This window comes from Apteryx rowi, unplaced genomic scaffold (assembly GCF_003343035.1).
Source record: "Apteryx rowi isolate R43461 unplaced genomic scaffold, aptRow1 scaffold_83, whole genome shotgun sequence".
Lineage (NCBI taxonomy): Eukaryota > Metazoa > Chordata > Aves > Apterygiformes > Apterygidae > Apteryx > Apteryx rowi.
In genome coordinates, this window is record NW_020451127.1 from 953,216 (window position 1) to 979,156 (window position 25,941).

At 53.1% G+C, this 25,941-nt stretch overlaps 2 protein-coding genes across 2 annotated transcripts in view; one reads left to right on the top strand and one right to left on the bottom strand.

Annotated features, from left to right (window-relative positions):
* The window catches only part of SETD2 (SET domain containing 2), a 58,809-nt gene extending 33,876 nt beyond the window's left edge, over positions 1–24,933 (top strand). Inside the window, exons 15-23 of the mRNA XM_026089721.1 lie at positions 8,535–8,583; positions 10,574–10,757; positions 15,245–15,920; positions 18,457–18,591; positions 19,329–19,468; positions 22,078–22,189; positions 23,484–23,564; positions 23,672–23,773; positions 24,498–24,933. Of these exons, the coding sequence (XP_025945506.1) occupies positions 8,535–8,583; positions 10,574–10,757; positions 15,245–15,920; positions 18,457–18,591; positions 19,329–19,468; positions 22,078–22,189; positions 23,484–23,564; positions 23,672–23,773; positions 24,498–24,659 (1,641 nt within the window). The 3' untranslated portion in view covers positions 24,660–24,933. The remainder of the gene's footprint in view (positions 1–8,534; positions 8,584–10,573; positions 10,758–15,244; positions 15,921–18,456; positions 18,592–19,328; positions 19,469–22,077; positions 22,190–23,483; positions 23,565–23,671; positions 23,774–24,497) is intronic.
* Positions 24,934–25,847: 914 nt separating this feature from the next.
* Positions 25,848–25,941, bottom strand: part of LOC112977400 (tumor necrosis factor receptor superfamily member 16-like) — a gene marked incomplete at its 5' end in the record, with an annotated part of 1,964 nt that continues 1,870 nt past the window's right edge. The window contains one exon of the mRNA XM_026089722.1: positions 25,848–25,941. This exon is cut by the window's right edge and continues 57 nt beyond it. Within this exon, the coding sequence (XP_025945507.1) occupies positions 25,848–25,941 (94 nt within the window).

Genomic DNA, 25,941 nt, shown 5'->3' on the forward strand with positions numbered 1-25,941 from the left:
GGGCACTTTGTGGTGCAGGTGGGACCGAGCTTTTGGCATCTTGCTTCACTCCTGGGTGGGCAGATAACGTCCTCACCTTTCTGGGGAGGAGGCAGATGTGAAGTTGTGGCTGTGAGGGTCCGCAAAGCCTGTCCTGCTACTTGGAAAAGTGTTTTTTAAGAAAAAGCTTTTGAAGGAGCCAGGTGTCTTGGATTTAAAAGGTTTTAGCTGGACACTTCTGGCCTGAGGATTATGTAGCAGTGACTTGGAATTCAAGGCTAAGATATTATCCTAGCTAGTTGGCTTAGGCAAGGTGGACTTTCTCTTTTGCAATCAAAACGCCCTTTCTCTGAGGTTAATCATTAGCCTGAACAGGGATAGCAGGACTGGGATGACCCAGACAAACTGAACTTTCTTCTTGCCCTGAGATCAGTCTTTCCAAATCACGTCTGATGCATCTCGAGAGGGCAGTGTTGTGAAACCGTTCTTGCCCGGCCTGTTGGCAAGCAAAGCTGTCCTGGAGTGACCGACTCTTGCTCTGGTCCACGCATCCCACGCCCGTGTCAGGACACTTATAATTTGTATAACAGCAAATAATAGTTTGTGAAAACAACAGGCACTGGTGAGTGGCCGGGCTGTTGTTCGTGGTGAGGTTTATTGACATTGAAGATGTCTTGGTGTTCTTCTCCCTTCCATACCTTGGCATCGTTTTCGCACGTGTGGTGGGCCTGGAGGGAGGTACGGTGGGAAGGTGTTAAGAGGAAAGGAGGAAAAAAGAATTGCAGCCAGGAGCACAGACGCACAACCTGGTAGGAGACAGAGTTAGCTGTGTCACGTTACTTCAACAAAACCGCGCAAGAGCTTCAGAGCACTTCAGAACAAGCAGAGTTGGGTAAGAGGGGGAAGGTGGCCTGGAGCCCGAGGAAAGGAGTAGCGGTGCTACCTCTTGATTTGCTCGGCAGAGTGAACTCCAGGTCTGTTATTTACTTCTGCGGCTTTTCTTCAGAGTGGCTTTTGCTCGTGTTTGAACTTCAGAGGTGGTCACCTAACGTAGCCGTTGAGGTCGCGCGACTTGTTGCGAGTCCCTTCTTACTCCTGGCTTTGTAATTAGGCGCAGATGGAGTTTTGAAACGCGGTCTGCAGGTAGCCTTTGCTTTGAAGCCATCAGCCCCGCCAAACGGCGCGAAGCCCCAAGGGCTGAGCACCCAGCAGGGCGATTCGTTCCCCCGCTACCCCGGGGGAAAGGTGGCCGTTTCCCGTCTGATCGCCCCCTTTGCCAGTCCTGCTCGCGTGCCAGCGCCGGCCTCTCGGCATGTTCACCCAACACGAGCCTCTTCCCTGCTCAGCAGCTTCTACCACGTGGTGCTGCTGTTTCCCTGCTTCGGTCTTTGGGGTCGTGTGGATCCGTGCCGTTGCTCTTCCACTTTTGTCCCATTAAGTGAAAAATAGTTGGCAGTTAATGGGCAGATTTCCAGAGAGAATTTCACTACGCGCGTCCTTCCTTTCCTTCTTCTACCATTACGTCCTCCAAGTCTTGAGATCACCCTGCAGTTCTCCAGCCTTTCTTGAGTCAAGGTTTTGTACGTGCAGCTGGACAGCCTAAATTCTGTTCTTCGTTTGCAACAGACTTCTTCCCATTGCTTTTAATTCTCTGTGTAACTCATTAAACGTTGCTCTCAAAGGTAGAGAAACATTTGGACTTTGTTAGTGGCACTTGCATTGATTTAGCAGTTACGTACACTCAAGCTAGCAGCTTCCATTTCCAAAAATAAAATAGGCTTTTGGAATTCTCCCTGGCTTGCGTCTGATTTGACCACCATCTGGTTTTCATAGGACACTTCTGACATACTCCTCCAGAATGTGCTCGTTGCTCTTTCAAAGACTTGGCTGCCTCCGCTCCTTACCAGGCGGATCCTGGCAGTTCTGCATCCAGTAGAAGGATGCATAAATCCTAGCCGGCAAGAGTTTGCTCCCAGGCAGCAGTCTGTAATTATGTTTTATTTCACACTGCCCGCTTCTTAGCTTGGGCAGTTAATTCGATGAGGTGGATCTTGCCACGGATCCACCATCTTCCCGTTGCGGTGCCTCCTTAACTGCGGTCGCAGCCTCGTGCTGCGGAGGAAGGCGCTTTCCCCCCATCGAGGGAGGACAGATGCTTTCTTGCAAGTTCAGCCATCTTTGACCTTGACGCTTAGAGTCAATTATCTCTATTTAGTCGGAATAGCTATAAATACTTGAGCAGCAATAAAAATGTCACTTTATTTCTTAGGTTCAGTGGCTGCGTTTCAGACAGGGAGCTGTAGCGGCTCATTGCAGGAGCGGGTGATACGTTGTGTGCGGCGCTGCGCCTTCGCTCGGTCCGTGTCTGCCGGGTCCATTTGCGTTAGGTGGCCCCTGGCCTCCTGCCATTCCCATTAACCATTCTTCCGGGAATTTCCCATAGCACATTCTCCTGTTGAATGGGAAAAGTCGTCTTAGGAGCTGGGAAGTCCAGTCTAGTTTACCTCTTGCCACCTCTTGCGTGCTGCTTTATCCTTTAGCCGCCCTAGCTGGTTCATCCATGCTCTTGGGCTTCAGCGGCTGCTCTTCACGGCTTCTCGCCTTCCCTATGGAGCGTATTGCCGAGGGGGATGCGGCAGGGGACAGAGATGGCGTTTCTCCGGAAGAGCGCAAAATGGAAGGGAAGAACCGCGGAGGAGGTATTCCTTGTCCCCATGCCGCCTGCTCCCCGTCGCTTTAGCCTCGGCCTGCGGGCGCCGAAGGTCACGAGCGGGATGGTGCTTGGCGTCTTGCCGCCCGCGCAAGCAGGTCAAAATAAAATGCGTAGTCGTGCCTGCATGGTTGGAAAATAGGGTCCCCGGCAGCAAGTTGTGGGTCACCAAAATGATATTCGAGCCAGGAAATTGCTGTATCGGGCTTCATTTAAAAAAATGAGAGTTGCAGAAAATATTCAAAAGCCAAACAGCTATTTGACCCTATAAAAACCTTAGCTAAGACGACTTTTTTTCCTTTTTTTTTTCCCCCTCTTTTTTTTAAGCTTCAGCAGCGCTTTTAAAGCAGTGGTGGCTTGTGACAAGGCCACAACAGGACTCCTTGTACTTTCCTTTATTTCACCAAAGGAAAATGTGTTTTCTTAGCCCCCGGGGCACGTGCTTTTTCTCGAACAATAAAATCACGCCGTGTGACTTTTAAACCTGGGCTGCCTCGCTCTAAGGTGACGTCAGGCTGCGCGACCCCACGGCCCAGCGCACGCGGCGGTAAATTAATTTCCAGCCGGCTTTCAAAAATAAAGCTGGATATTTAATATTTTAAGAGAAAACATTTTGTTTTGCTGGGTGGCTTCTGACAGCTTAAGCCGTGACGAAAGCACTTGGGCTTTATGCGGCCCAAGCGCTTGGGTTGCTCCATCTCCAGCCCTAAGAAAGCACAAATCCTGCCCAATCTGGCCCCCAGAAAGCAAGGCGCTCAGCGCACCGTGCTAAAATAGCACCTCTGTGCACGTACGGTGGTGCAGCTCTTGCGAACTCGTCTTGGAGCGCTGCTTTTTTGGGACACGGGAGTGTGCCGCGGCCGCCACCGCAGGCAGAGCTTTTCTCTCTGCGGCTTTTCATGCTTGGTTTCTCTGATCTTCCTTCCTTTCGCCTGACCCTATCGCTTGTATTCAGCTGGAAAATAGCTGGTTCATTGCATGCTGCCCTCCAGTGACTGGGTGTTCGTGTTTAACTACTGTAGTTATTTCGGGAGGGGAGCGGGTAGTGAGGGCTTGATGCACGCTGGAGTTGGAATAACTTTTTCCTGAGCTAACAGGGCTTGGACCACCTGCAACACTATAAAATGTCCGTACGCAAGACACATTTTAATCAGCCGTTAGCTGCTGTAGGGTCGTTAGCATTACTAATACGATAAAATATTATTTTCACTTCAAGTGTCGGAATATTCAAATTAAAAATACAGTGGGGAACATGCTGGTGCTTACAAAGCTCATCTCGTAATCTGCAGTGATGCGCAGCCGTTCAACGTGTCATCTCAGTAACCGTCGCCGCACGTCGAGCGGCGTTCAACGGGAACGCCGCGCTCTGTGCGACGACCGCAGTCGCGGCGTTTGCAAGACCAGGACCCTCGGCGAGTTTAAATCTTGGTTCCTGAGCCGTATCCCCATTACTGCATGGAGTAACTCGGCAGAGCCGAGCGAGGGGGGTGCAGGTGCTGCCAGGTCCAGGTTCAGAACGAGATACTACATTTTGTCAGGTACAGAAGGGATATCTTGCTGTCTCCTGTGCTGTGTGCCGTACTGAGACGCTGTAAGGTTGGAGCTTCTGAGGTGTCCAAGTACAATATTGGCACGTCAGGTCTTTCTCCTGCCTCTAAAGACCAGAGTGGTGTTAAGCTCCTGCAGTTTGCAGGGGTTTTGTAGTAGTCCCAAACATGTCGTGCGCTGCCCACGTACGTGAGAAATGGTTTCTGTCTCAGCTAGCTTGAAGCCTTGAAGAAGTGCATTTCAAATTAGCAAAATGCACTGAACGTTCTTCATTTGAGGGCTCTTTTCCTTCCCTCTATTTCTTGCGCGGGGTCTTTACACGAAGTTGCAAAGGGAGCGTTGGAGAAAGAATCATCAACGCAGGACCCGTGGGGTTTCAGAGAAGCAATAAAGTATTAAACGTGGTGCAGCACCTCTTATTATCCCGCTGTGCGAAGTGGCACCTTCTCTTCGGCGGTGGCGGACAGGAGTGGCTCTAACTCCGCCAGGTCTGATCTTGGAGAAGGATATGGGTTTTAGCGAGGCAGCCAACGCAGGCCACGGAATAAGCCGTAGCCAAGGGTGACCCCGTGGTCTTGGGGGAAAGGACCGATACACCCCGTTGTCTGAAACACCAGAGGCTTCTGCCACCTACGTCAGAACGTAGCAAGGACCCAACTCAAACACGGTCCCCCTGCCCGGGCGTTTGGATGGTCGTGAAAGGAGCCTGGTTGCAGCGGTGCTGCCGGACCTGCTCCCCGTCACACATGCGATCAGAGCACAGGCACAGGCGAAATTGCGGTGATGGGTGGCGTGGGATGCAGGCAGGAGCCCTGCCTGTGTGGCCAAGTGGTAGCTCAGGCAAGCAAGAAGAAGGATGGAAAGTAAATATGGATTTTTTTCTAATGCAACACATTTAAAGATCCTACAGGATAATTAAGGACGTGGTTAGAGGACGTTCTAAAAAAACCCTTAGGCACATACAAAACCTAGTTAAAAAAAAAAGCCACATAACATAAGTTGCCAGTTCAGCAGAAACCTCCTGCCATCTCAGACCTCTTCTGCCAGAAGGCTTAGAGCAGAAAGAGATGGTGCTGGGACTTTTAAGATGTGACCTGCCTTGAAATGCATAAATGAACAAACACATTTTTTTGTTTTAAATACATGACTTAGTCCCAGGGATTCTATTAGCACTCAGATACTGGAAGGTCAAAAAAATATCATAAATGATGAGTGACGGTCTTAGTCTTAGCTCTGTTGAAGAAGCCATGGAAGGGATGAAGGGAAGGGGTGCTGAGGTGGCAGCTGACCCAAACTCAGGCTGGGAGCTTCGCTGGCAAACCAAGGACCCGACTTCCTGGGTCTCAGCCGCGGGCGCAGACAGCGGCACGTTCATTTTGCATGGTGGGCGTTGAAGAGCTGCGAGGGCCGGGAGCCCATCCGCTTCGCTTTGGACTCTCTGCGCTTGCTTCGGCATTAAGGGCAAACAAACGCTGCATGCGGGGCTGGGCGATCATCTGCAGTCTCCCCTCGGTGCTTCCTCCCTGCCCCGGCTGCTCTCGTTATCAGGAACGTGTTTATTACTGGAAGGTGCATGGGGAAGGGCTGGTGACCCCATCTCAGAGGTCCTGGCAGTAGGTCAACTCGGCTGCCTGTCTGGGAGGTCTGGCCCTAACCCAGCTGTCGAGGGCCTCTGCCTCCTGTGTCGTTTAGGCAGATTCAGGCTCAAAATGAGTTTGCAGGAGCACAGAGCTTCGCAAGACCTCTGCTGTGGGTATGCGAGCAGCAAGCTTGGTCTTCAGGAAATAAAGCAACTGCAGGGAGAGGGGCGCTTCGGAGACTAGTGAGGTGGCTACCACGTCGTGTTTCTTACCTCTTTTCTACTCTGGACTTTCCTGATCTTCCTGAACTGTCTTTTTCTGCTCCTGCCTCTAGTTAGAAACAGGGACGTAAAAAGACATTAGATGATCTCAGAACGGTTGAGGTTGGAAGGGAGCTCTGGAGATCATCTAGTCTAGAGGTCCCTTCCAACCTCAACCATTCTGTGATTCTCTGACACCGTGGGGCTGCTTAATAAGTGAAGCTAAGGGGCAAACGAGTTTCCTTAGTAATTGCTGAATAGCTGGGCATCGACCGCTCTTCAAGGGAGCGTGTGGAGCTGCGGCAGGCGGTGTGATGGCAGCGCATGCTCGTAGCTGTTCTCAGCGGTGGTGAATGGATGCTCGAGTGGAAGGGTTCGCTCAGGTCTGACTCTGTGCCAGCAATGTTAAGAGCAAGCTTAGTCATCCAGAAACTTGCCCTGTGGTTTTGTGGCCGCAGCCGATGGTGCCGCTCTCCCAAGGAGGTGACTCCCACCTGGGCCCGGAGCATCACCTCTCCTGGCTCGTGGTGGGCAAGCTCCTGCGGTGGAGACTGCCTCCTGCATCCAGTGACCTGGATGAAGGGACAGAGTGCACCCTCAGCAAGTTTGCTGAGGATGCCAAACTGGGAGGAGTGGCAGATACCTCAGAGGGCTGTGCTGCCATTCAGAGAGACCTGGACAGGCTGGAGAGGTGGGCGCAGAGGAACCTCATGGAGTTCAACAGAGGCAAGTGCAGGGTCCTGCACCTGGGGAGGAATAACCCCATGCCCCAGTACAGGTTGGGGGTTGACCTGCTGGAAAGCAGCTCTGCAGAGAAGGACTGGGAGTGCTGGTGGACACCAAGGTGACCATGAGGCAGCAATGTGCCCTTGTGGCCAAGAAGACCAAAGGCATCCTGGGGTGTGTTAGGCAGAGCATGGCTAGCAGGCAGAGGGAGGTGATTCTCCCTCTCTCCTCAGCCCTGCTGAGACCACATCTGGAGTGCTGGGTCCAGTTCTGGGCTCCCCAGTCCAAGAGGGATGTGGCACTACTGGAGCAAGTCCAGCGAAGGGCTACAAAGACGATTAGGGGACTGGAGCATCTCTCTTATGAGGAAAGGCTGAGAGAGCTGGGACTGTTCAGCCTGGAGAGGAGAAGGCTGAGAGGGATCTTATTAATGCGTACAAATATCTGAAGGGAGGGTGTCAAGAGGATGGGGCCAGACTCTTTTCAGTGGTGCCCAGCGACAGGACGCGAGGCAACGGGCACCAACTGAAACACAGACAATTCCATCTGAACATGAGGAAAAGCTTTTTTCCTGTGACGGTGACAGAGCACTGGCACAGGTTGCCCAGAGAGGCTGTGGAGTCTCCTTCTCTGGAGATATTCAAAACCCTCCTGGACACGATCCTGTGCAAGGTGCTCTAGGTGACCCTGCTTGAGCAGGGGGGTTGGACTAGATGGTCTCCAGATGTCCGTTACAACCTCAAACATTCCATGACTCTCTGATTCCATGATTCTGTTTCCATGGAGCCCTCAAACAGCAAACATTAAACCCGGGGAGCATCTCAGGAAGCGCAGGTGCTTCCAGCTTTCTCCACGGTCCCCGATGGGCAGTGCGGGGTTGGTCCCGGAGAACCCATGAAGCAGAAGAGCTCTCGTGGGCCGGGCCGCAAGCTTTGCAGCAGTAGCCAAGGACGTAAGGATGGAGCAGCTTCTGTTCCTCCGGAGCAGCAGAGTCCCAGTGGTGCTGCGCTTTGGATCAGAGTGAATGAAGCCACGGGTGTCCAGGCATGTTCACGTGGTATTTATTAGAAAATAGCTCCGATGCGGGCATATGTAATTCTGTTCACGAGGGCAGGGTTCAGCGGCTGTAGACGCCCTTTCAAAACGAGAGTGTTTTCTTGGGAAGAGCCTCTGCAAAGTACTTTTGCTTTTAGCCTTGCTGGGGTGGCGCGAGCGTTGGAGGCTGAACTCGAATCCGTGCTGGCTTCAGCATCCTCCGCTGTATTTCACCTAAATCCTGACTGCAGGTACACCAGGACTGACGATAAAATAAGAGGCAGGAAAATATGGTTTTGCTTCTGGAGGGTAGCTCTTCCAGTCGCAAAAATCCTTCTTTCTCTGTTCCCCCAGACCTCCGAACGGAGGTGTTGATAGCTCCCGAGCAGGATGCTCAGATCCTGCTGGCGTGCTTGGGTTCCTGAAACAGGGACTGGAGCACCTGGTACAAAAGCCACCTAAACTGATCAAACGGGAAATGCTGATGAGCGATAATATATAGAAAGCACCGCGATGATACGTTTAAAGACTGAATTTTGCTTCAGGAGACCTTTTTTTTTTTCCGTTTTAAAATTGTGAGCGAATTGTTAGAGTTACTAGAGCAGCATGTTACGGCCCTTCCAGCCCCGTAGACAGTGGGAATATGCTCGTGTGCCTGCCTGAAAATCTGACTCCGGGTTGTGGATTGTTTTGCAGGAGGTGTATCGAATCCCGAAGAAGAGTCAAGCAGAAAAGGAGAGCAGCGGTATGTAGCCACGTTTTTTTTCCTGTATCCCTCCGCTCCTACAGAACACATTTATTTTCCTGGCGCGTCCCGTCAAGCGAGGTTATCCGTTCGGAGGTCGACATTTATCATCTCAGACCCTGGGGACCGACGCTGAGGCTCCGCTGCTGTTTGTACTGCAGCAGTGGCGCATGGCTGACCTCGTTCGGTTGGGAGCTGCGCGTATCTACTATAGGCAGCAGCTCCCGCCGTAACGTGTGAAGCGTAAATAGAGAAGATGAATAAACAGTGGGTGAAGCGAAACGTCCGTATGGCAGCTCAGACAGGAGAGTGGGAGAGGTTTTTTACCCTCTTAGTCAGGCTCTCTGCAGTACTGCAAGGGCTGAACTCGGTTTTCTGAAGCCTGTAGCCTCGTCACAAATCCGGCATATGGCAGTATAGCCGGTGCCTAAGCAGCTCCTGGTAGGAGAAATCAGCTTTGCTTGTAGGAAGAGAAGAGCATGCTTTAAATTGGAGTTTCACACTCAGTACAGCATCTCTTCACAGTATATAGATGCTCTTGTCAGTCCCTGAGTTCAGGTCTTAACGTCTCCAGTTGCATGTGTTGAGCCATCTTAAAATCTCTTCTCGTCTGGACAGTGTAGTTAGGACCAGAAGATGATGTTAACCAGCTCTGGAGACGGCCCTGGGACCTGGGGCGGAACCTGGGCTAGGACAGTGTTTCCCAGCTCCCTTTTCCCTTCCTGCGTATGGAAACTGCGCAGGCTGCCGGGGGAGGTAGGATGGAGAGGGAACGCGAGTGGCTCTCCAGAGCGCCGTGGTTGCCTTGGATGCTCGGATGTCCACGCTGTGCACGTTTCAAGGGTTTCTTACGCCAGCCTAGCTGTGGTCTGGTGCCACGGGCTGGATACGTGTTGGCGGTTGGAGCACGTTTTCCGGTTTCCTACAAAAGAGATCCAGCCCACGTGCTCCGAGACCAGTCCGTAACACGAACCAGCACGCGGGAAGATGGACTCTAAGGAGATCTGCTGCAAAAGCACACTCCTCATCCAGAGGAAAACTTGGGGATCACGTCCGGTTGCTGAGGGTGGTGCTGGCGCAGCACAGCGGGGTTTTATGGGTGCACCCGTACAGTGGCGATTAAGGGAACCCGGAGGTGAATTTCTGGTATAAAGCAGCACTCGCTAGCCTGTCCTCTCGTGGGCCATTTCTTTAAATTCCGAGTTTTCCTTGGAGCATCTCTCTGCACGCCGTTATGTTAATGCACACAAGGAACATCAGTGCGGTATCAGAGACAAGCTGAAACGAGTGCTACAAACACAGTTGCTATGGGAAGCTTCTGGTTTGGGTGAGAGCTCCTTAGACCCGGCTGTAATAAAATTACCTTCTGGGTTTCGGTGGTTAACTGCAGATCTCTCTCCCTTTCCCATTTACTCTTTCTCCTCACCTGAAATTACCTCCGAGGCTGGAAACGAGAGTGCGAGGGACTATTTGGGCTTTTTGAGCAACCGGAAAAGTCCTTGACTTTGCCACAAGCAATTTTTCTCCTCTCGTTAGGAGCTTTTTTGCGTCCTCAGCCAGGGGCCCGTCAGCAATAGCGCTTTCGGTACGGGCTCCGCATTGGCGACGACGTGCTTGGGGGAAGGTTTTGGTTCAAAATCTGATTTTTCAAGCGGGAAAAGTGCTTCGAGTCGTTTGCGTTAAGATCCAAAGCCATCGTTTATTTAGGGGAGGAGATGTCCTCCTGAAAGAACGGGAGGCGAGGGCGCTGCGGTAGGATCCGAAAAGCAGCCTGCTGCGTGTTAATCCACTAGATAACGGCTCAAGAGCGGGAGAAATATCTAAAATCAGAATTTAAAGTGGAAGTTTCATCTCAACCGTACTGCAGCCCTGAGGCCGATAGGGAGCGAACTATAATTTGTTTGAATGGAGACGCTTTTGGCTAATGCAGAGAAATTGAGGGGACAGTCGAAACACACTGATTTGTAACTGTTTTACCCATCTTCCTTAGCAGCGGATCGTGGGAGAGAGGCAGCATGCCACAGGGATCAGACCCCTACTCCCAAGAACCCCATCCTGAGCCGCGAGCGCGATCCCGAGAGGCAGAGCCAGAGCAAAGAGAAGAAGAGGCGGCGAGATTCGTTGTCGCCGCCGTCTTCGGCGTACGAGCGGGGCACGAAGAGGCCGGAAGACAGGCAAGTTGCCGGCGGCGGCGGCCTTTGCGGCAGAGCCGGCGGCGCCGAGGGTTTGGCTGCCGCGTTTCGCTCGGTCGGAGAGTGCTGAGCACGTGTAGCCCGGCCAGGAAAAAAATGGGGAGGTGGGAAAAGGACATTTGTTTTGGAAAACATACAGGGATGGGGAAAAAAGGTTTCTCCTGGTTGCATACCGTGTGCATGGTAAGTTGTATTCCGCGGGCGGTAACGACGCTTGGAGATGTGCTCGGAGGTGCAGGAGCGACGTGCAAGCTGGCCAGGAAGAATAACGCGAGAGCTTATTACCCTCTTGGCCAGCAGCAGCGCTTCCCTGCCGCCGTTTCTCCCGCTTTCCCACGGGAATGGCTTCGTCGTGCCGCGTCGGCCGAGGAGGTGTCTCTTAAGCGTTGAAAGACCTCGCGGCAGCTTTGCTTTTCTGCTGCTTCTCTGCGAGCGCTCAGTCGTGCGATTCCCTCTTAGCCCATAAAAGTGCAAACGGCATGGCCGGTGCCCTGGAAATCGGGAAGCGCCTTGGTTCCTGGGCTGCTTCCATCCTTCACGGCAGTTTTAAAATTGGAAAGCTCTTTCTAAGCGCTGCCTTTGCAAAAATGCCGGCAACCGGATAAGGAAAACTTTCCTAATAGAGTGCTTGTGAATAATACGGAGATCAGAGATGCCGTCAGCTCCCTTTTATTTTTTCCCCCGTGATTGTAAACTAGCTTCGGTTTCTGTACTTACCCTGCTTACTCTTTGGAAGGGAGAGAGACAGGAGAGTGTGGATGTCAAATTTACTTACGTCTTAAAAAAAAAGAAAAGAAAAAGTATTTTAAATTACAGGGGAACGAGGCACTAAGTGCATAAAGCGAAGATATAAAAATGCTTCCAGTTATCGGAGGAGCCTTTCCTTGCCACGGGGCGTAAGCTGCTCGGAGGGTTAGGACAGGCTCGCTGCAAACAGTAGCTGTGAAACTTCCTTGCCCGTTTGTGCTTCCATTTGGTGCCACTACTACGCTACTAACTACTTTTTTTTTTAAAAAAAACGGGTACCACCTTTTTAATCGCACCAGCAGCACCTCCACTATAATTATTTTTCATTGTTTCTCTTGTATGTAGGACGGTTTTTCTTACTCAAAAGTCCCTTATTAATTAAGAGAAGGAAAACACTGGCTTTTGTTTCAGGGAGCCGTTAGGTCGCCTTAAAGGCAGCGAGATTACCAAGGAGCCGCCGCCGTTAAAACAGTCGGGTTTTCCATTGTCTCTCTCAAATGGGTTCTAACGCGACTTAGTAATTACAGAAGAATTGGTGGTGAATCAGCCGCTCCTCGGGGTGAGTTCTGCTGGGAAAGTTGGAAACGTCCGCATTAAAAAAAAAAAAAGAAGACATAGATCTATAATACTGTAATTATCCATTTGGAGGATGGAAACGTAGCGGATGACCGGGGGCAGAAGGGGAGAGACATGAGTAAATGCGTAAAGAAATAGAAAAAAGGAAGAAACGAATAGCGCGGAATAGGCCGTACGGAAAGAAAGGGTCTCGGGGGTGAGCGGTCGCGCGGCGGGAGGCGAGCGCCGGGCCGGGGAAGGGCAGGAACGGCGCTTGAGGGATGCCGGCTCGTGGCATCCCTCTCCAGGGATGCCCCAGGGACCCTCTGCCGACCAGGTCCCCAGAACTCCGTATTTATTAGCAGTTTTGCACCACGGAAGAAGTGGTGAGCAGTTCTCCAGCGGCAGCAACGCTGAGCAGGACTTTGTTTTCCCAGGTGGCGGATGGCGTGGCCACTTCCAGATGTTGAAAAATCTTCCGATAGACTTGAAACCGTGCGATTTCATAAGAATCCGTCTTTTTTGCCTTCCGGTTGTTTCGGGCTTGTAGCTTTTACCGTCTCCTCGTTTCCCAGCTTTCCGGAGCTGAGCAGAAGGTGTTTAACGAAAACCGCGGCTGCTCTGCCGTCGGGAATCCTGCTCCGGTCCCGTTCCTGCTTGCCACGCGCTGCTCCAAGATTGCACCGCCCGGGATATCGGGTTAGCGCGGTGAAGCGAGAATAGCTGAGCATCGCGGGAGGAGAGGGCAGCTCTTGCCTTCGCCCCGTTCCCTGTGGTTTTAAGGTCTTTGCAGTCGACCGATTCCCTCCTGCCCGGACCGTCTCGGAGCTGGGGCCGTCGGCATGTGTCCGTGGTAGGAAACTCGAACCCGCTTCTCCTCGGATGCTGCCGTGCTGGGGCGGCCTTGGGTGAAGCGAGGTGAACCGTCTGCTCCGTGCATTAACTCGTGCCGATGAACGACGTGCAGAACGGGGGAAGGGACAAAGCAGGCTGCGAGCAAGCAGCTTTCCCGAGGAAGCGCGTCCGCATTTTCCTTGGGGCGCGCATGCCGTAAGGTTCCCTTGGTTCTCCGTTAGATAAATTTGTTAGTCGAGAAGGCTCGAACTTCTTGGAGCGGGATAGGAGAGACGTGTTAGTTTGGGCGCAGGAGCGAGAGGTGGAAGAGTCATATGAAAGACTTGGACGGGCCAAAAAATAAGGGCAGAGAGAGGAGCGGAGCGAATGCCGAAGGGGCAAAGCTGGCTGGAGAGTTTCTCCGAGGACCGGGGGCTTCGCGTGCAGTCCCGTCCTCTTTGCCTTTCTTCCCTGCCTTGCCACCGCTTACCTTTCGACGGCGACTTCCGTAGCGGAGATGCAAAGCTTTGGTGGCCTCCAGCCTGCTATGCCTTGCTCGAGGCTGGAGCCTTGATTTTCCTGCCCGTTCCTTCGCCCAAGCAGCCCCTCACATAAACTCCCGCGGCAAGTGCCGGGAAGGACTTTAATTATTTAAATTGAACTCGTCACGTCGGTAAGGTTCGTATTAACAGATCCTTGCAGCTACTCTGGGAATGCGACCGCGGAACCGAAGGAACATCTTAAGTGTATGTATTGGTAGCAGTGTGCTTTTGATATGTAAATTGAACACATGAATATGAAGTTAGTATATTAAGTATATACTGGATGCTTTGTAGAGGCTGTTATACTTATGGCTGCAAAGCATTTTTGCTTGTAATCCCTGTTTTACCACACTCATAACTTCTCAAAATATCCACCTTTCATCTGAAATTTTCCACGGTTGAGGAGGTCTGATCAAAGTTCTTAAGCTTTTTTTTTTTTCTTTCTTTCTTTTTTTTTTTTTTAACTCCTTGGAAAAATCCCTCCAGCTGCTCTGCGTCTCAGGGTGAAAATTCTTACCCTTGAAAAGAATCTGTCCACACTTCATTATTTCTTAAGCCAAAACTGTGGTCTAGTAAATAGCGTAACTCTAAACAGAAACGTGTTGTTTGTAATTCCATTGTTCTTAGTAACGTCTGCAAGCGAGCTCGGAGCGCGATGCTCGGGAAGAGCCGTCCGGAAGGCTTCGGCACCCAGCGGCTGCTCCGAAGCTCTGCCTACGCTGCCCGTTTTCTTGGGGCAGGAAAGATGGGCTGTTCTCGCCTGGCGCGGCTCAAAATTCGGCGGATGGTTTTCACTTGCTGAAAGCCAAACTAAACGAAGCCAAAGCCCTGCAGCCCGCCAAGCCCGGAAACACCGGCCAAAAGAGATAACGTCGGTGGGCAATTTGCTGCAATCTCGCTGTAGCGTTGACTCGGGTGTTCCTGCCTGGGCAGCTAAAGGCAGCATAGTTTCCGTTGAGATGATCCTGCTCGGGGTTTCCTTCGTGTCGATCAAACCTGCCTGCCCAAAACGCGGTATGCAGGCAGCGGCGTTACCCGTGCCGCTCTGCCAAAACCCTGAGACGCTGCGTAAAAGCCGCGCTGCAGCTCTGAACGGGGACATCCCGCCAGGATGAGTGCCACGGCGGTGGCGGTGGGGATTCCTCGACGCGTTCCTGCACGCTGCCCTGCTCTTGCCCGGTTCGGGTGGTGCGGTGGGAGCTGCATCTCTGTTTGGGGACCCGTGAGCCTCTTCCAAAACTGCTTCGCGCTCCTGCTCGTGGGCGGTGGAGCAGAGACGCTCCAGCGCGGGCTGGATGAGTTACGTGGCCGGCGCGGAGGGAACCTTGCTCATTCTGCCCTCTCCCTTTGGGTTCCCGTTGGCCCTTGGTGTAGCCGTTGTTGCCTCCGTCTCCCGGCCATCGCTCGGCGCTGCCCAACGGTCTTCCAGACTCCCTACAGTCTGGATCTCCGTTAGCTCCTGCAGTACCAGCGCCGAACCCGAGGCAGTAAGTCCAGCAGAGCTTGTTCACTCTTATTCTGCCTTGCTCCTTGGCCGCCTGCTCGGCCGGCACTGTGGGCTTCTCTCTCGTGAGCAAGCTGGACCAGAGGATGGTTCTCCTCTCTGTGAGTGGCCAAGCTTGGTCAGAAGCTCAGAGCAAATGAATAGTTTTAGCAATTTGTCCCGCTCTGGCGCCTTGTGCCCCTGTGGCTCCGAATGCCTTAGGTTGCTGCTGGAGGACCTCTCGGTGCCCCGTACCCATGCGTTTCCAGGCACGTCTCACAAAGCGTTTTCTTCTCTTTCCTTTCCAGGTATGACACGCCAGCTTCTTCAAAGAAGAAAGTCCGGCTTAAGGACCGCAACAAGCTGTCCACTGAGGAGCGGCGCAAGCTGTTTGAGCAGGAGGTGGCCCAGCGGGAAGCTCAGAAGCAGCAGCAGCAGCTGCAGAACCTGGGCATGGCGTCCCCCCTTCCGTACGACTCCATGGGCTACGGCACGCCCCACCACAGCTTCATCGGCTACCCGCCCGGCTACCCCATGCAGGCCTACGTGGACCCCAGCAACCCCAACGCCGGCAAGGTGCTGCTGCCCACGCCGAGCATGGATTCGATGTGCTCGCAGGCGGCCTACGAGCACCCGCAGACTTTGGTTGGGCACACGGTGGAGCCAACCTTAACGACGCCCCAGCCGGTACCAGTAGTCCAACATGTAGCAACGACGATGGAGGTTACGACTCCGCAGTATGTAGCACAAAGCGACACCGTAGTCCATCAGGAACCGAACGTGGCCGTCTTGCCCGTGCCTGCCCCGGGGCCGGTGCAGGGCCAGAGTTACGGGGTCTGGGACTCCAGCCAGCAGACTGTCGCTGTACAACAGCAGTACTCGCCAGCCCAGTCCCAGCCAGCTATATATTACCAGGGACAAACCTGTCAGACTGTTTATGGCGTGACGTCCCCTTATTCGCAGACGACCCCACCGATCGTGCAGGTAATTCCCACGAGACATCTCAAACGCAGCATGTCCCAAACTCCCCGCAAAGCGAAAGGTGGCAGCCACCTGGAAAGCCACTGTTTGTGCCCGTCACTAGAGTCCATCCTGGTGGATGAGGCTGCCTAGAACCATCCTGCTTTACACCGATATTAAGCTGCAGTAGCGCTACTTAGATCATTTTCCATCCCAGATGCTGAGAAAAGCACATTTATGCAGGTGATTTGCTGTGCGCAAGCTGCAATGCATCTTAGTCAGTGGGACCAAGCAGGAGGTGACAGCTGGGCAGAGATTATTTTTAACCTGTTCAGCACAGGTTATTTTTTGAATGTTGCTTCCAATGAACAGATATTTGGAACGGTCCTTGTGGCACCAATCTGCTTGCAGCCCTGCTGGTGGTCCCTGCCTCATCAGCTGGGCATGGGTGGGACATGGAGACTGAGCTCTCTGCCCTTGACTTTGGGGAGGTCCCATCAGGTTAGGGCTCAGCAGCGCGAGCTGGCCTCTGCTGGTCCGTGCTGCGCAGAAGCGTGCTCATCAGTGGTGCTGTTCTCACAAGAGCTGCCCTCACCTTCAGTGTTGAGAGATGAGCTCTCGTCTCCCTTGAAATGTTCAGTCCACTGAAAAGAGAGGCAAACGTTTCTCTTGCACTAGAAATGAGAGTTCTCCAGGAGGGCAAGATGCAGTCAGTATTTCCCGTACGTGTTGCGGTGTGTCTCCTAATGTCATGTGCGCACGGGGAAGGAGAGAAGGGACTAGCAGTTTAAGGGACAAAGCACAGCAAGAAAAAAACCCACATTTTCTACTGTAAGTTATAACTAATAGAGCTGATGAATTTTTAGCACAGCTATCCTTCAGTCCTTCTCAGCTGCCCGGTGGGGCCATTTGAGGCCGTGCTTGAGCAGGTCACTTCAAAGTTATCCACAGTGCTTTCCAAAATCATCAAACAGCGTAGTTGCACATGGATGGGGGACTTATCTGAGCAAGTCTGGCCTTTTTAGTGACATGGAGAAAGCTCTTGGCTTCTCTTGACCTTGGGGAGGTGGCCTTGCACTTGAGCACATTGCTGCTGGAGGTGACTCCAGGCTGACGTGCAAACTTGGGGGCCCTGTGTGTGGCCAAGTAGAGTCTCTACAGACCTGGATTGGGGAAATGTCATTCAGAAGCCTCCCGTTGCAGTTACCTGGTCTGACACTCCTGGAACATAGGCTACCTGCACTGATACATTTTTGAACGATCATCTCTTTTGTAGAAAAACATTTGATTTTCATTGCAGAACTTCCAGTGATAGTGAATCGATTGCAGGTCTTGATAACTTCTTTTCCAGTGATAAACGTCAACAGGCTGTTTAATTTCTTGTGTTTCTGATTTTTTCCTGGCTTATGGCTTTGAGAGTTGAAGATGTCTGTTATCGAGCTTCTGTTTCCTTCTATCTCCTGTATAAGAAACGGTTACAGAGACCATGAAAAAGCCCCCCTTAACCTTATGGAACATAATGTCTGGAAGGGAAAATTTCCAGGTCTTTAAGCGCTTTTGGGTTCTTTCTTAAACCTTCTCCAGTCTTTGTGCTTTCTGAATTTTGGGCAACTGAGAGCAGACCAAGATGTGTTGCAGTGAGGCTAAGTGAAGCCATAAAACCCTTCGAGGTCTAGTTTCTCTTGCCCTCCTTGCACAACTGATGTTTGGGTCAGTCTTGGTGGATTCCTTAGTTTGTTCAGAATTGCTCTGCTTTTTCTTCTGGAATTCATTGCTTATTTAAAGTAAGTAAGGGTGGATTTCATCCTGAGTGGTAAAGGATGGTATTTACCCAAAGAACGCTGTAGGACTTCACCAAATACCCTTTCCTATGTGTCAAGAAGACAGTTTTGTGCCTGATCTTTCTTTCTTTGGTGCCAGAAAGTCTGTTTACTGCATACTTTGTCATTTTGTGTGGTCTTCTCGGTCTCCAAGTATAGACTAGACTGTAGGCGTTTAATTATCCTGATGAGAAGATTCAGGGATCAAAAGCTTTAAGTTCGACAGAGGAGCAGGATGTTCTACCTTGATGGATCTGTGTTCCCCTGAAGAACTGCTGTTTTCCTAGATTTTGTGTTGGACATGGGAGACGGCTCTGGAAGTGAGCATTGCTGAGGGTAGCAGCTGTCTCTTAATAGGGGATGGAGGGAGAAATCCAGCGTGTGGGTCCCGCTCTGAAGATGCCTTGGTCTGCAGTGTTAAGGTGTAGGCTGTGCAAGTGTGTCAGTATGAGAAACACCGATGCTCTTTTGCTGTGCAGGCTCTGAAATACCCGCTGTCATTTGATCTGTTGGAAGTTTTATTCATGATAAACATGCTGGGGGCAAGAAATAGGTTGTTTTGCTCACTGTTGCACTTTTTTTGAATAACGAGGGAATAACCGGTCTGAACCAGGAGTTTCAATATTTTACCTACTTGAAAGTCTTAGCTCTCTGCCCTGCAAGAAGAAATGCAGATAAGCTAACTAAAGCCCTTCCGCGGTTTAAACCTGAAATGATTTATTTCTCGTGCTCCGTTTCAGAGTTACGCACAGCCGGGTCTTCAGTACATCCAAGGCCAGCAGATCTACGCGGCTCATCCGCAGGGAGTGATAGTGCAGCCACCGACAGCAGTGACGACTATCGTAGCAGCCGGGCAGCCTCAGCCCATCCAGCAGGTAAGGCTCGGCGCGCAGGCGGGTTGGCGGGTTGGTTTGCTGTTGCTTTGCTTGATTCCCGGTGATGAGAGGAGGTGACGGTGACTCCTGGATGACACGAAAGCGTTGGCAGCACCAGCCAAAGGAGTTCCCGTACTGCGGCGTGCTGGTACCCATCTCTGGACTGGTCGGGGGCGTCACATCCTAGGTGACAAAATTTGGAGGTTCTGAGCCCGGATCAGTTCCCTGCCCATATTCAGGTCTTTATCCACCAGCACTTCTGCCAGCACATCCAAGAGGGCTATATGTGGGTGAGCGCAGTGATATATGGGAGCAGTTTGAGCTGGTTTTGCCACTGAAGCCCTTCTGTCGTAAGCGATGGCCTCTTTGGTGTTTGTGCTGCGTGTGCTACTCTGAAGGGTTTAAGAGCAGTGGTGCCAAAGCAGCTGTATTCCTAAGTTCAGGATGCGACCAAGTGACGAAGAGCAGGTGAGAAACATGATGCTTGCCACTTCCTCGGACAGCTCTGATGTCGTTTCTGAATTTTACCTTAGAGGGAAAGAGCGGTCGGTGCTACTCTGCTCGGCCGTCTGAGCAACGTTGCTGCTCGTGGGCTCCCTCAAACTCTGGTTGATCGCGGGCAAGGGAAGGAGAGGCAGGCCGGGCTGCTGGTTCACGCGTGCCCACTGTCACCCTGCGTAACGGGGCTCTCTCCAGTACTCCTCTTTTTTTGTTCACTCCTTTTATGGTATTTTTAGCCAGAGCTTGTGGTGACCAATAACCTCCTGGACTTGCCACCGCCATCCCCTCCAAAACCCAAAACCATCGTCCTCCCACCCAATTGGAAAACGGCCCGAGATCCAGAGGGAAAGATCTACTATTACCATGTGATAACAAGGTAAGCGTTACGGCTGACTTGGGGTGGGAGCTGGATTTCTCAAGTGTGGAAGCGCGTAGGAGAGAAGTGAGAGCTGCTGGGCGCTCAGCATCTTGCCGTGTACCCCAAAACACATAGCAGTGTTTTTTTGAGTAATGAGGGAATAACTGACCTGAACCAGGAGTTTCAATATTTTACCTACTTGAAAATCTTAGATCTCTGCCCAAACAGAGCTCTGTTTGGTGGGAGCGGAAGTGCAACATGTTGCACCGTTGTGTCGCAAACGGCTCCCTTGCAAACGAGGACTTCAGCCTCCCGCGTTTTCTGAAACGGTGACACGCGTTGAAGACTTGTCGGCCCTGAGTTGCAGCTCCGTGTGACAGCTCGGTGGCGAGGGGCTCTGCTTCTGCACGTCTGACTGCAGAAGTGTCCCTGCAAGCAGCGTCTTTCTCCCCAGCATCTTGGTCAAGCTCTGTTTATTTGTTTTCAGATCTTCTGTTGTTCTCGTTGCTCCTTTGGCTTCAAAAACGTTGTTCCTTTTTCTTACCTGTCCCACAGTCCTCCGTGCCGTGCGCGTTGCCGAAACACGGCGCTTCTCTCCCCAGCCTCGAATGCGCACCGAGCAGTAACAGATAGAGGCCTTGTACGTCCCTTGCTCCGTAAAATACCTATGTGGCTTTGGCAATGGCGCCGGACAAATAAGCCCAGTCTAAGGAGTCTTTTAAAGCACTCGAGAGCTTTGTGGAAGGAACGGCGTATGAATGCGAGGTCTTTGGCAGCTTAGGCTTGCTGCGATTAGCGGTGCGCAGCATCAAAGATTTTATTTTCCCCCACCCTCACTTTTTCCATCTTTAAGCCTCTGGCCTATTCTTGAGCAAGAAAGAAGAAATTCAGTTTCCTAGCTGGGTGCTAAGTGCTTTACCCATAGTTTTGTGATCTCTCCTTTAAGGTATGCTGGTTTTGGATCAGCGCCTATGAACGTATCTAAAAGGAATAGCGTGAATTTTACACCGTAAAAAAGGATTTTTTTTCTTTTAATTTCAAACTTCAAGAGAGATCTGTGTGGGAACTCGCCTTCTTTAAGGGTTAAGCCTGAGTTTTTTCATACAAATTCTGACGGCGTCTCGATGTGGCTTAAAAAGTATTGTTGCTTGTGTTCATTTTCTCTGCATCAGTTGACCTTTTCCATCTCCTGTTAGTTAATGCTTTCTCCTGCTACCTTAAAAATCAGAGTTGCACCACCAGCAAAACAGGAGACCTTCCAAGCCCCAGGAAAAAGAAGAAAACATTTACGCTGAGCTGGGATTTGTGCTGTGGTTTGGCAGTCTCCCTCTAAAACGAGGAGACGCGACGGAGCCTTACCTGTTGCCGAGGAACACCTCCTTCGTGAACCTTCCGCCGTTACTTGAGAAGCCCATTAGCTGATTATGGTTAATCTTGAACGTTTTAGGAGCGTGCCTGCTAGAAGGTCTTTGTAAAATGCTTCTTCTAATTGCATATCTTAAGACAGGACAGTGCAGCAGAGGAAAAGAAATCTGACTTGTCAACACACTTTTCTTCTCCTGATGTTTCAAGTACCTTCCAATCAAATAAAATCCAGTTGTCTGCCCTCAGGAATAGGCAGTAGCATCTGGAGTATTAAGTAGTATGGCGAAAAACACAACGGGCTAGTTGAAACAAGCCCCAGAGTTTTTCCTGAAAGACAACAAGTCTTGGAGCGCGACAAGGTTTCTGACTATGGGTCAAAAAACCCGAGAAGCTCAAAGAAGCGACTCCGTCTGATGCAGGCTTTCAGGTTTTCTTTGTATCGTAGGGAAAGTCCTGGCTCCCCGCAGCCACCGAGTTGGAGGCGGAAAATAGTTGCTGCGTTAGGTCACCTCCGCGCCCGACGGGCTGGTGAGGATCAGCTCTTGACGTCCCTGTTGTTTAATCCGCTTTTCAGCGATTCCTGCTGTCTCCTGGGGAGTCCTGTACGGGCCCTGCGGGACCATACCGAAGTCGTGCAAGGACAGCGACCTGTCCTGCTGTTCCCAATTTCCCCTGGCTTGTGTTCCTCCCCGACGGCCAGGCGTGCTCCCCGGCACCAGCCCGTGTTTGCTCTCCATGCTGGTGGCCGCCCGCTCTTCTCCTTTCAGCAGCTGTCCTCACCTCCAGGGTGACACAAAACACCTTTGCTGGCTGCTTTTTCTTTCCACCTTGAGAGAATTTAGACCAAATCTCTCCATCCTTTCCCTGTTTCGAGTATGGCATGTCTCCTCGCTCGTTGGTGTCTGAGTCTAAGCAAGCTACGTTGGCTTCTTCCATCTCATCCGAGATGCTTCGCTGGACTGGCGCCTCCCTCGTGCCGTGCGCCTTGCCGGGGAGAGCTCCGCTAAGCTCTTAGCTTGCTACTGGAACAACGTTCAGCCTCGTTCACGGTATGGATGAGCTTCCCGTCATCAGTCCGTCGATCCTTTCAGGCTGTTGCTCGTTCACGTTGCTTTTCTCAAAGAAAAGTCTCTTCTCTGCTGTACCAGCACAGCTGCTTGGGAGATGAATCACACGTGGGTGCTGATCCAGCTAGCGAATAAGCAGGTGCTGCTTGTACGGTTACTTTGAAATGGGTGACAGCCGTGTGTCTCTCCCTCCAGGCAAACCCAGTGGGATCCTCCTACTTGGGACAGCCCCGGGGACGATGCCAGCCTTGAACACGAAGCAGAAATGGACCTGGGGACCCCAACATACGATGAGAACCCGATGAAGGTAAGTCGCGGCTTTGGAAACGTTAACTCCGCTCACGCTTTCGTCGCAAGGAGGGGGGAGGTCTCGGGCAAGGACCGCGGGAAAGCAAGGTCTGCAGGTTGCACCGCTCCGGCAGCGATCCTCCGCCTCCGGAGCAGCCTGTTGCAGGCCGGGTTCGTTTTCCCGTTGATGCTACGGCGTCGCTTTCATTCTCGATGCCGAGGGCGGTGGGTGCCCTCTCCCGCCGTGCAAGGACCACCCTGCGGTGGCAGCTTTTCCACGGACTCTTCCCGCGTGCTGCCAGCATCCCGAGGGTTAACGCGATCCCCGTGAGGCGCCGGCAAACTTCAGCTGGGATTGCGTTGGAACGACATTATTTGCAAATATTTATCTCCCCGTTAAAAGAAAGAAAGAAAGAAAGAAAAAAAATTTAATTAGAGGCTGAACTCCAATCTGCCGCCCACGGCTCAGCTGCTGCGCGTTTGCCCCTGCGAATTTGCGGAGGAATCCAGGCTTTTAGCCATTTTTCCGTCTCCAGATCTGCCTCGCGCGTGCGCCGCCTGCGTCCCCCCCCTCTTCGCTTCGCGGACCCTCGGGAAGCCGCCGGCGGGTAAAGGAGCGAATAACCCCGTCGCTGAGGGTTTTCTGAGGCTCGTTGAACCTTTTTTGGGATGGCTTTTGGGGACGCTTTCGGTCGCACGCGGGGAATTCCCAGCCCGACCTTGCGCAGGTGCCTCACTTCGTTAAAGCCTTAAAAAAACCAGGAAGCCTTAAAAAAACCGGGAAGCTCGCGAAGCTTTGCGAAGCCCCCAAATCGCTCGGACCGAAAGAAGGGCAAACGCCCCTATTCTGCCCGTTTTCCGCGGCGCGTTTCAGCCTGACGGGAAGGGTTGGCCGGCGGCTGCTGATCGCTTCCCGTTTCTCCGCGCTTGCCTGCCGCTTCGGCGCGCGGGTTGCAAACGGCATTCGAAAAATGCGGCAGGAGGCCGGAGCCGTACGGGGATTAACGGAGGAATCGATGCAGGTGCGTTAAGGGGGCTCTTCCGTACGGCACCGCGCAGCCGCGCCGGCTCCTCCGCCTCTCCGGCACGGCTAATCCCTGCCCCGGGTAAGTCACGGCGGCGCAGGATCCTCGTGCCAAAAAACGTGTCCGCGTTGGCCTGCGCCTTTTTCCGGCGCAACGAGGCTCCAACGCGACGGCACCCGCGTCCGCTTTCACCCCGTGGGGAAGAAGGGGCGGAAAAAACGACGCCCGTAAATCGGATGAATTTTCTAACGTCTTTTTTTTTTCCCCCCCCCAAACTTTCCCCTGCAGTCTTCCAAAAAGCCCAAAACGGCGGAAGCGGACACGTCGAGCGAGCTAGCGAAGAAGAGCAAAGAAGTGTTCAGGAAAGAAGTGAGTGTCCACCACGGGGCTGGGGCAGGGGTGGCCCGACGGCGGGACGGTTGGCGCGGTGCGGCGCGTTGCCGGCCCGCGCTTTACGCCTCTCGCCTCCTCCGCAGATGTCGCAGTTCATCGTGCAGTGCCTGAACCCCTACCGCAAGCCCGACTGCAAGGTGGGGAGGATCACCACCACGGAGGACTTCAAGCACCTGGCGCGCAAGGTAGGGCTTCCCGGCGAGAGTCCTTGGCCCACAGTGGCCAGGACCTCAGCCTGAGGTGGCTGGCATGGTGGCCAGGTCCTTGGCTTGTGGTGGCTGACGTGGTGGCCAGGCCCTTGGCAGCCAGGCCATCAGCCTGCGGTGGCCAGGACCTCAGCCCGCGGTGGCCAGGACCTCAGCCTGCGGTGGCTGACATGGTGGCCAGGTCCTCGGCTTGTGGTGGCTGGCATGGTGGCCAGGCCCTTGGCCTGCGGTGGCCAGGCCCTTGTCAGCCAGGCCGTCAGCCCGCGGTGGCCAGGACCTCAGCCTGCGGTGGCTGGCACGGTGGCCAGGACCTCAGCCCCTGGTGGCTGGCATGGTGGCCAGCCTGGTGGCCAGGACCTTGGCCCACAGTGGCCAGGACCTCAGCCCGTGGTGGCCAGGACCTCAGCCTGTGGTGGCTGGCACAGTGGCCAGGACCTCAGCCATTGGTGACCAGGCCCTCGGCCTGTGGTTGCTGGCACAGCGGCCAGGACCTTGGCCTGCAGTGGCCAGCATGGTGGCCAGGACCTTGGCCTTTGGTGGCTGGCGTGGTGGCCAGGACCTTGGCCCGCAGTGGCCAGGACCTCAGCCCATGATAGCTAGCGTGGTAGCCAGGACCTCAGCCCGTGGTGGCCAGCATGGTGGCCTGGACCTCAGCCTGTGGCGGCCAGGCCCGTGGCACCCTGACCTCGCTCTCCCTTCGCAGCTCACTCACGGCGTCATGAACAAGGAGCTGAAATACTGCAAGAACCCCGAGGACCTGGAGTGCAACGAGAACGTGAAGCACAAAACCAAGGAGTACATCAAGAAGTACATGCAGAAATTTGGGGCCATCTACAAACCCAAAGAGGACACAGACTTGGAGTAACCTACCCCGCCGGCCGCTCGCGCCTTTGGTGACACCTGAGCGAGCCCGCGGTGGCCGCGGCGCCGAATCCAGCCCTGCGCCCCGGCCACCGGGACTCTCGCGGTAGACGCCAACCTGTGAATTTTTACCGAGCCGCAGCCGGTGGCCGAAGGAGCGAAGCGGGAGCCGTCCCGCTCCGGCGCCGCCCTTGGGTGCCCGCGCCGCCCCTCTCGCCTCACCAGGATCTGTATTATATTTTAACGTATATGTGAATATATTGAGAATTTTTCTTTTCTTCCGTTTCGTTTTGGGTTTTCTTTTTCCCCCCCGACCCCGCTTTTAGCCCAACACGTGCTGATATCACGGGAACACTTTGTAAGGATAGTTTGGGTTTTTTGGGGGTTTTTTTTTCCTCCGTTTTGGTTTGTTCCGCAATGGTTTAATCTGTTTTCATGTAAATATTCAGGAACAGGCCGCCTCTGGATTCCCGGCGGGCCTCATGCTCTGTTGATAAGATTGATTTTACTGCTTAAAATCATTTTACTTTCTCCGATTTTTACTGAACTTTTTATGTAAAAAAAAAAAAAAAAAAAAAGAGAGAGAGAAAAAAAAAAGAAAAAAATTAAAAAAAATAAAAATAAAAGGAAATCGAGACCCTACCCCGGCCCGGGAGGCGCTTGGGCACCACGGGGTGGTGGTGGTGGGGGGGAAAGCGCGGGGTCCCGAGCGCCACCGCCGCAGAGCACCACCCAGCTCGTGACACGGGCTGCGTGCTCGCCAACGCGCGCCTGCACCTACGATTGCACCTATAAGCGCAGGTCTGGCCTATGCATCTGCTTGCATATATATATATATATATATATATATGCACATATATGTGCATGGGTGTGCATATGGATGTGCCCGCAGCGCGGCCGGGCACGGACATACGTGCCTGCCCCCCCCCCCCGCAAGTACGTGCGCCGGCACGCGTGTGAGCACGGCCGCGTGCACCTATACATCTATAGGTGCCTGCGGCTCTGCGCGCGGGTGCACCCGCGTCCCCTCCCCGCGCACCCCCGGACAAACCACGCGGACCACGGCACGTCTGGCTGTTTAATGCACCGGGGCGGGAGGCGTGCGTCCCCCCCCCGCCCCCCTAAAAAAAGTACAAAAATCAGTTTTTTTTAAAAAAAACAATAAAAAAGGATAAGGGGCGCGGCGGCGGGCTCAGACGAGGGAGCTGGCGTCGGCGGGGGCCGCCAGGCGCTCGGCGGCGTCGTGCCGCCCGATGGCGGCCAGGGCTTGGCCCAGCGCCTCGGCG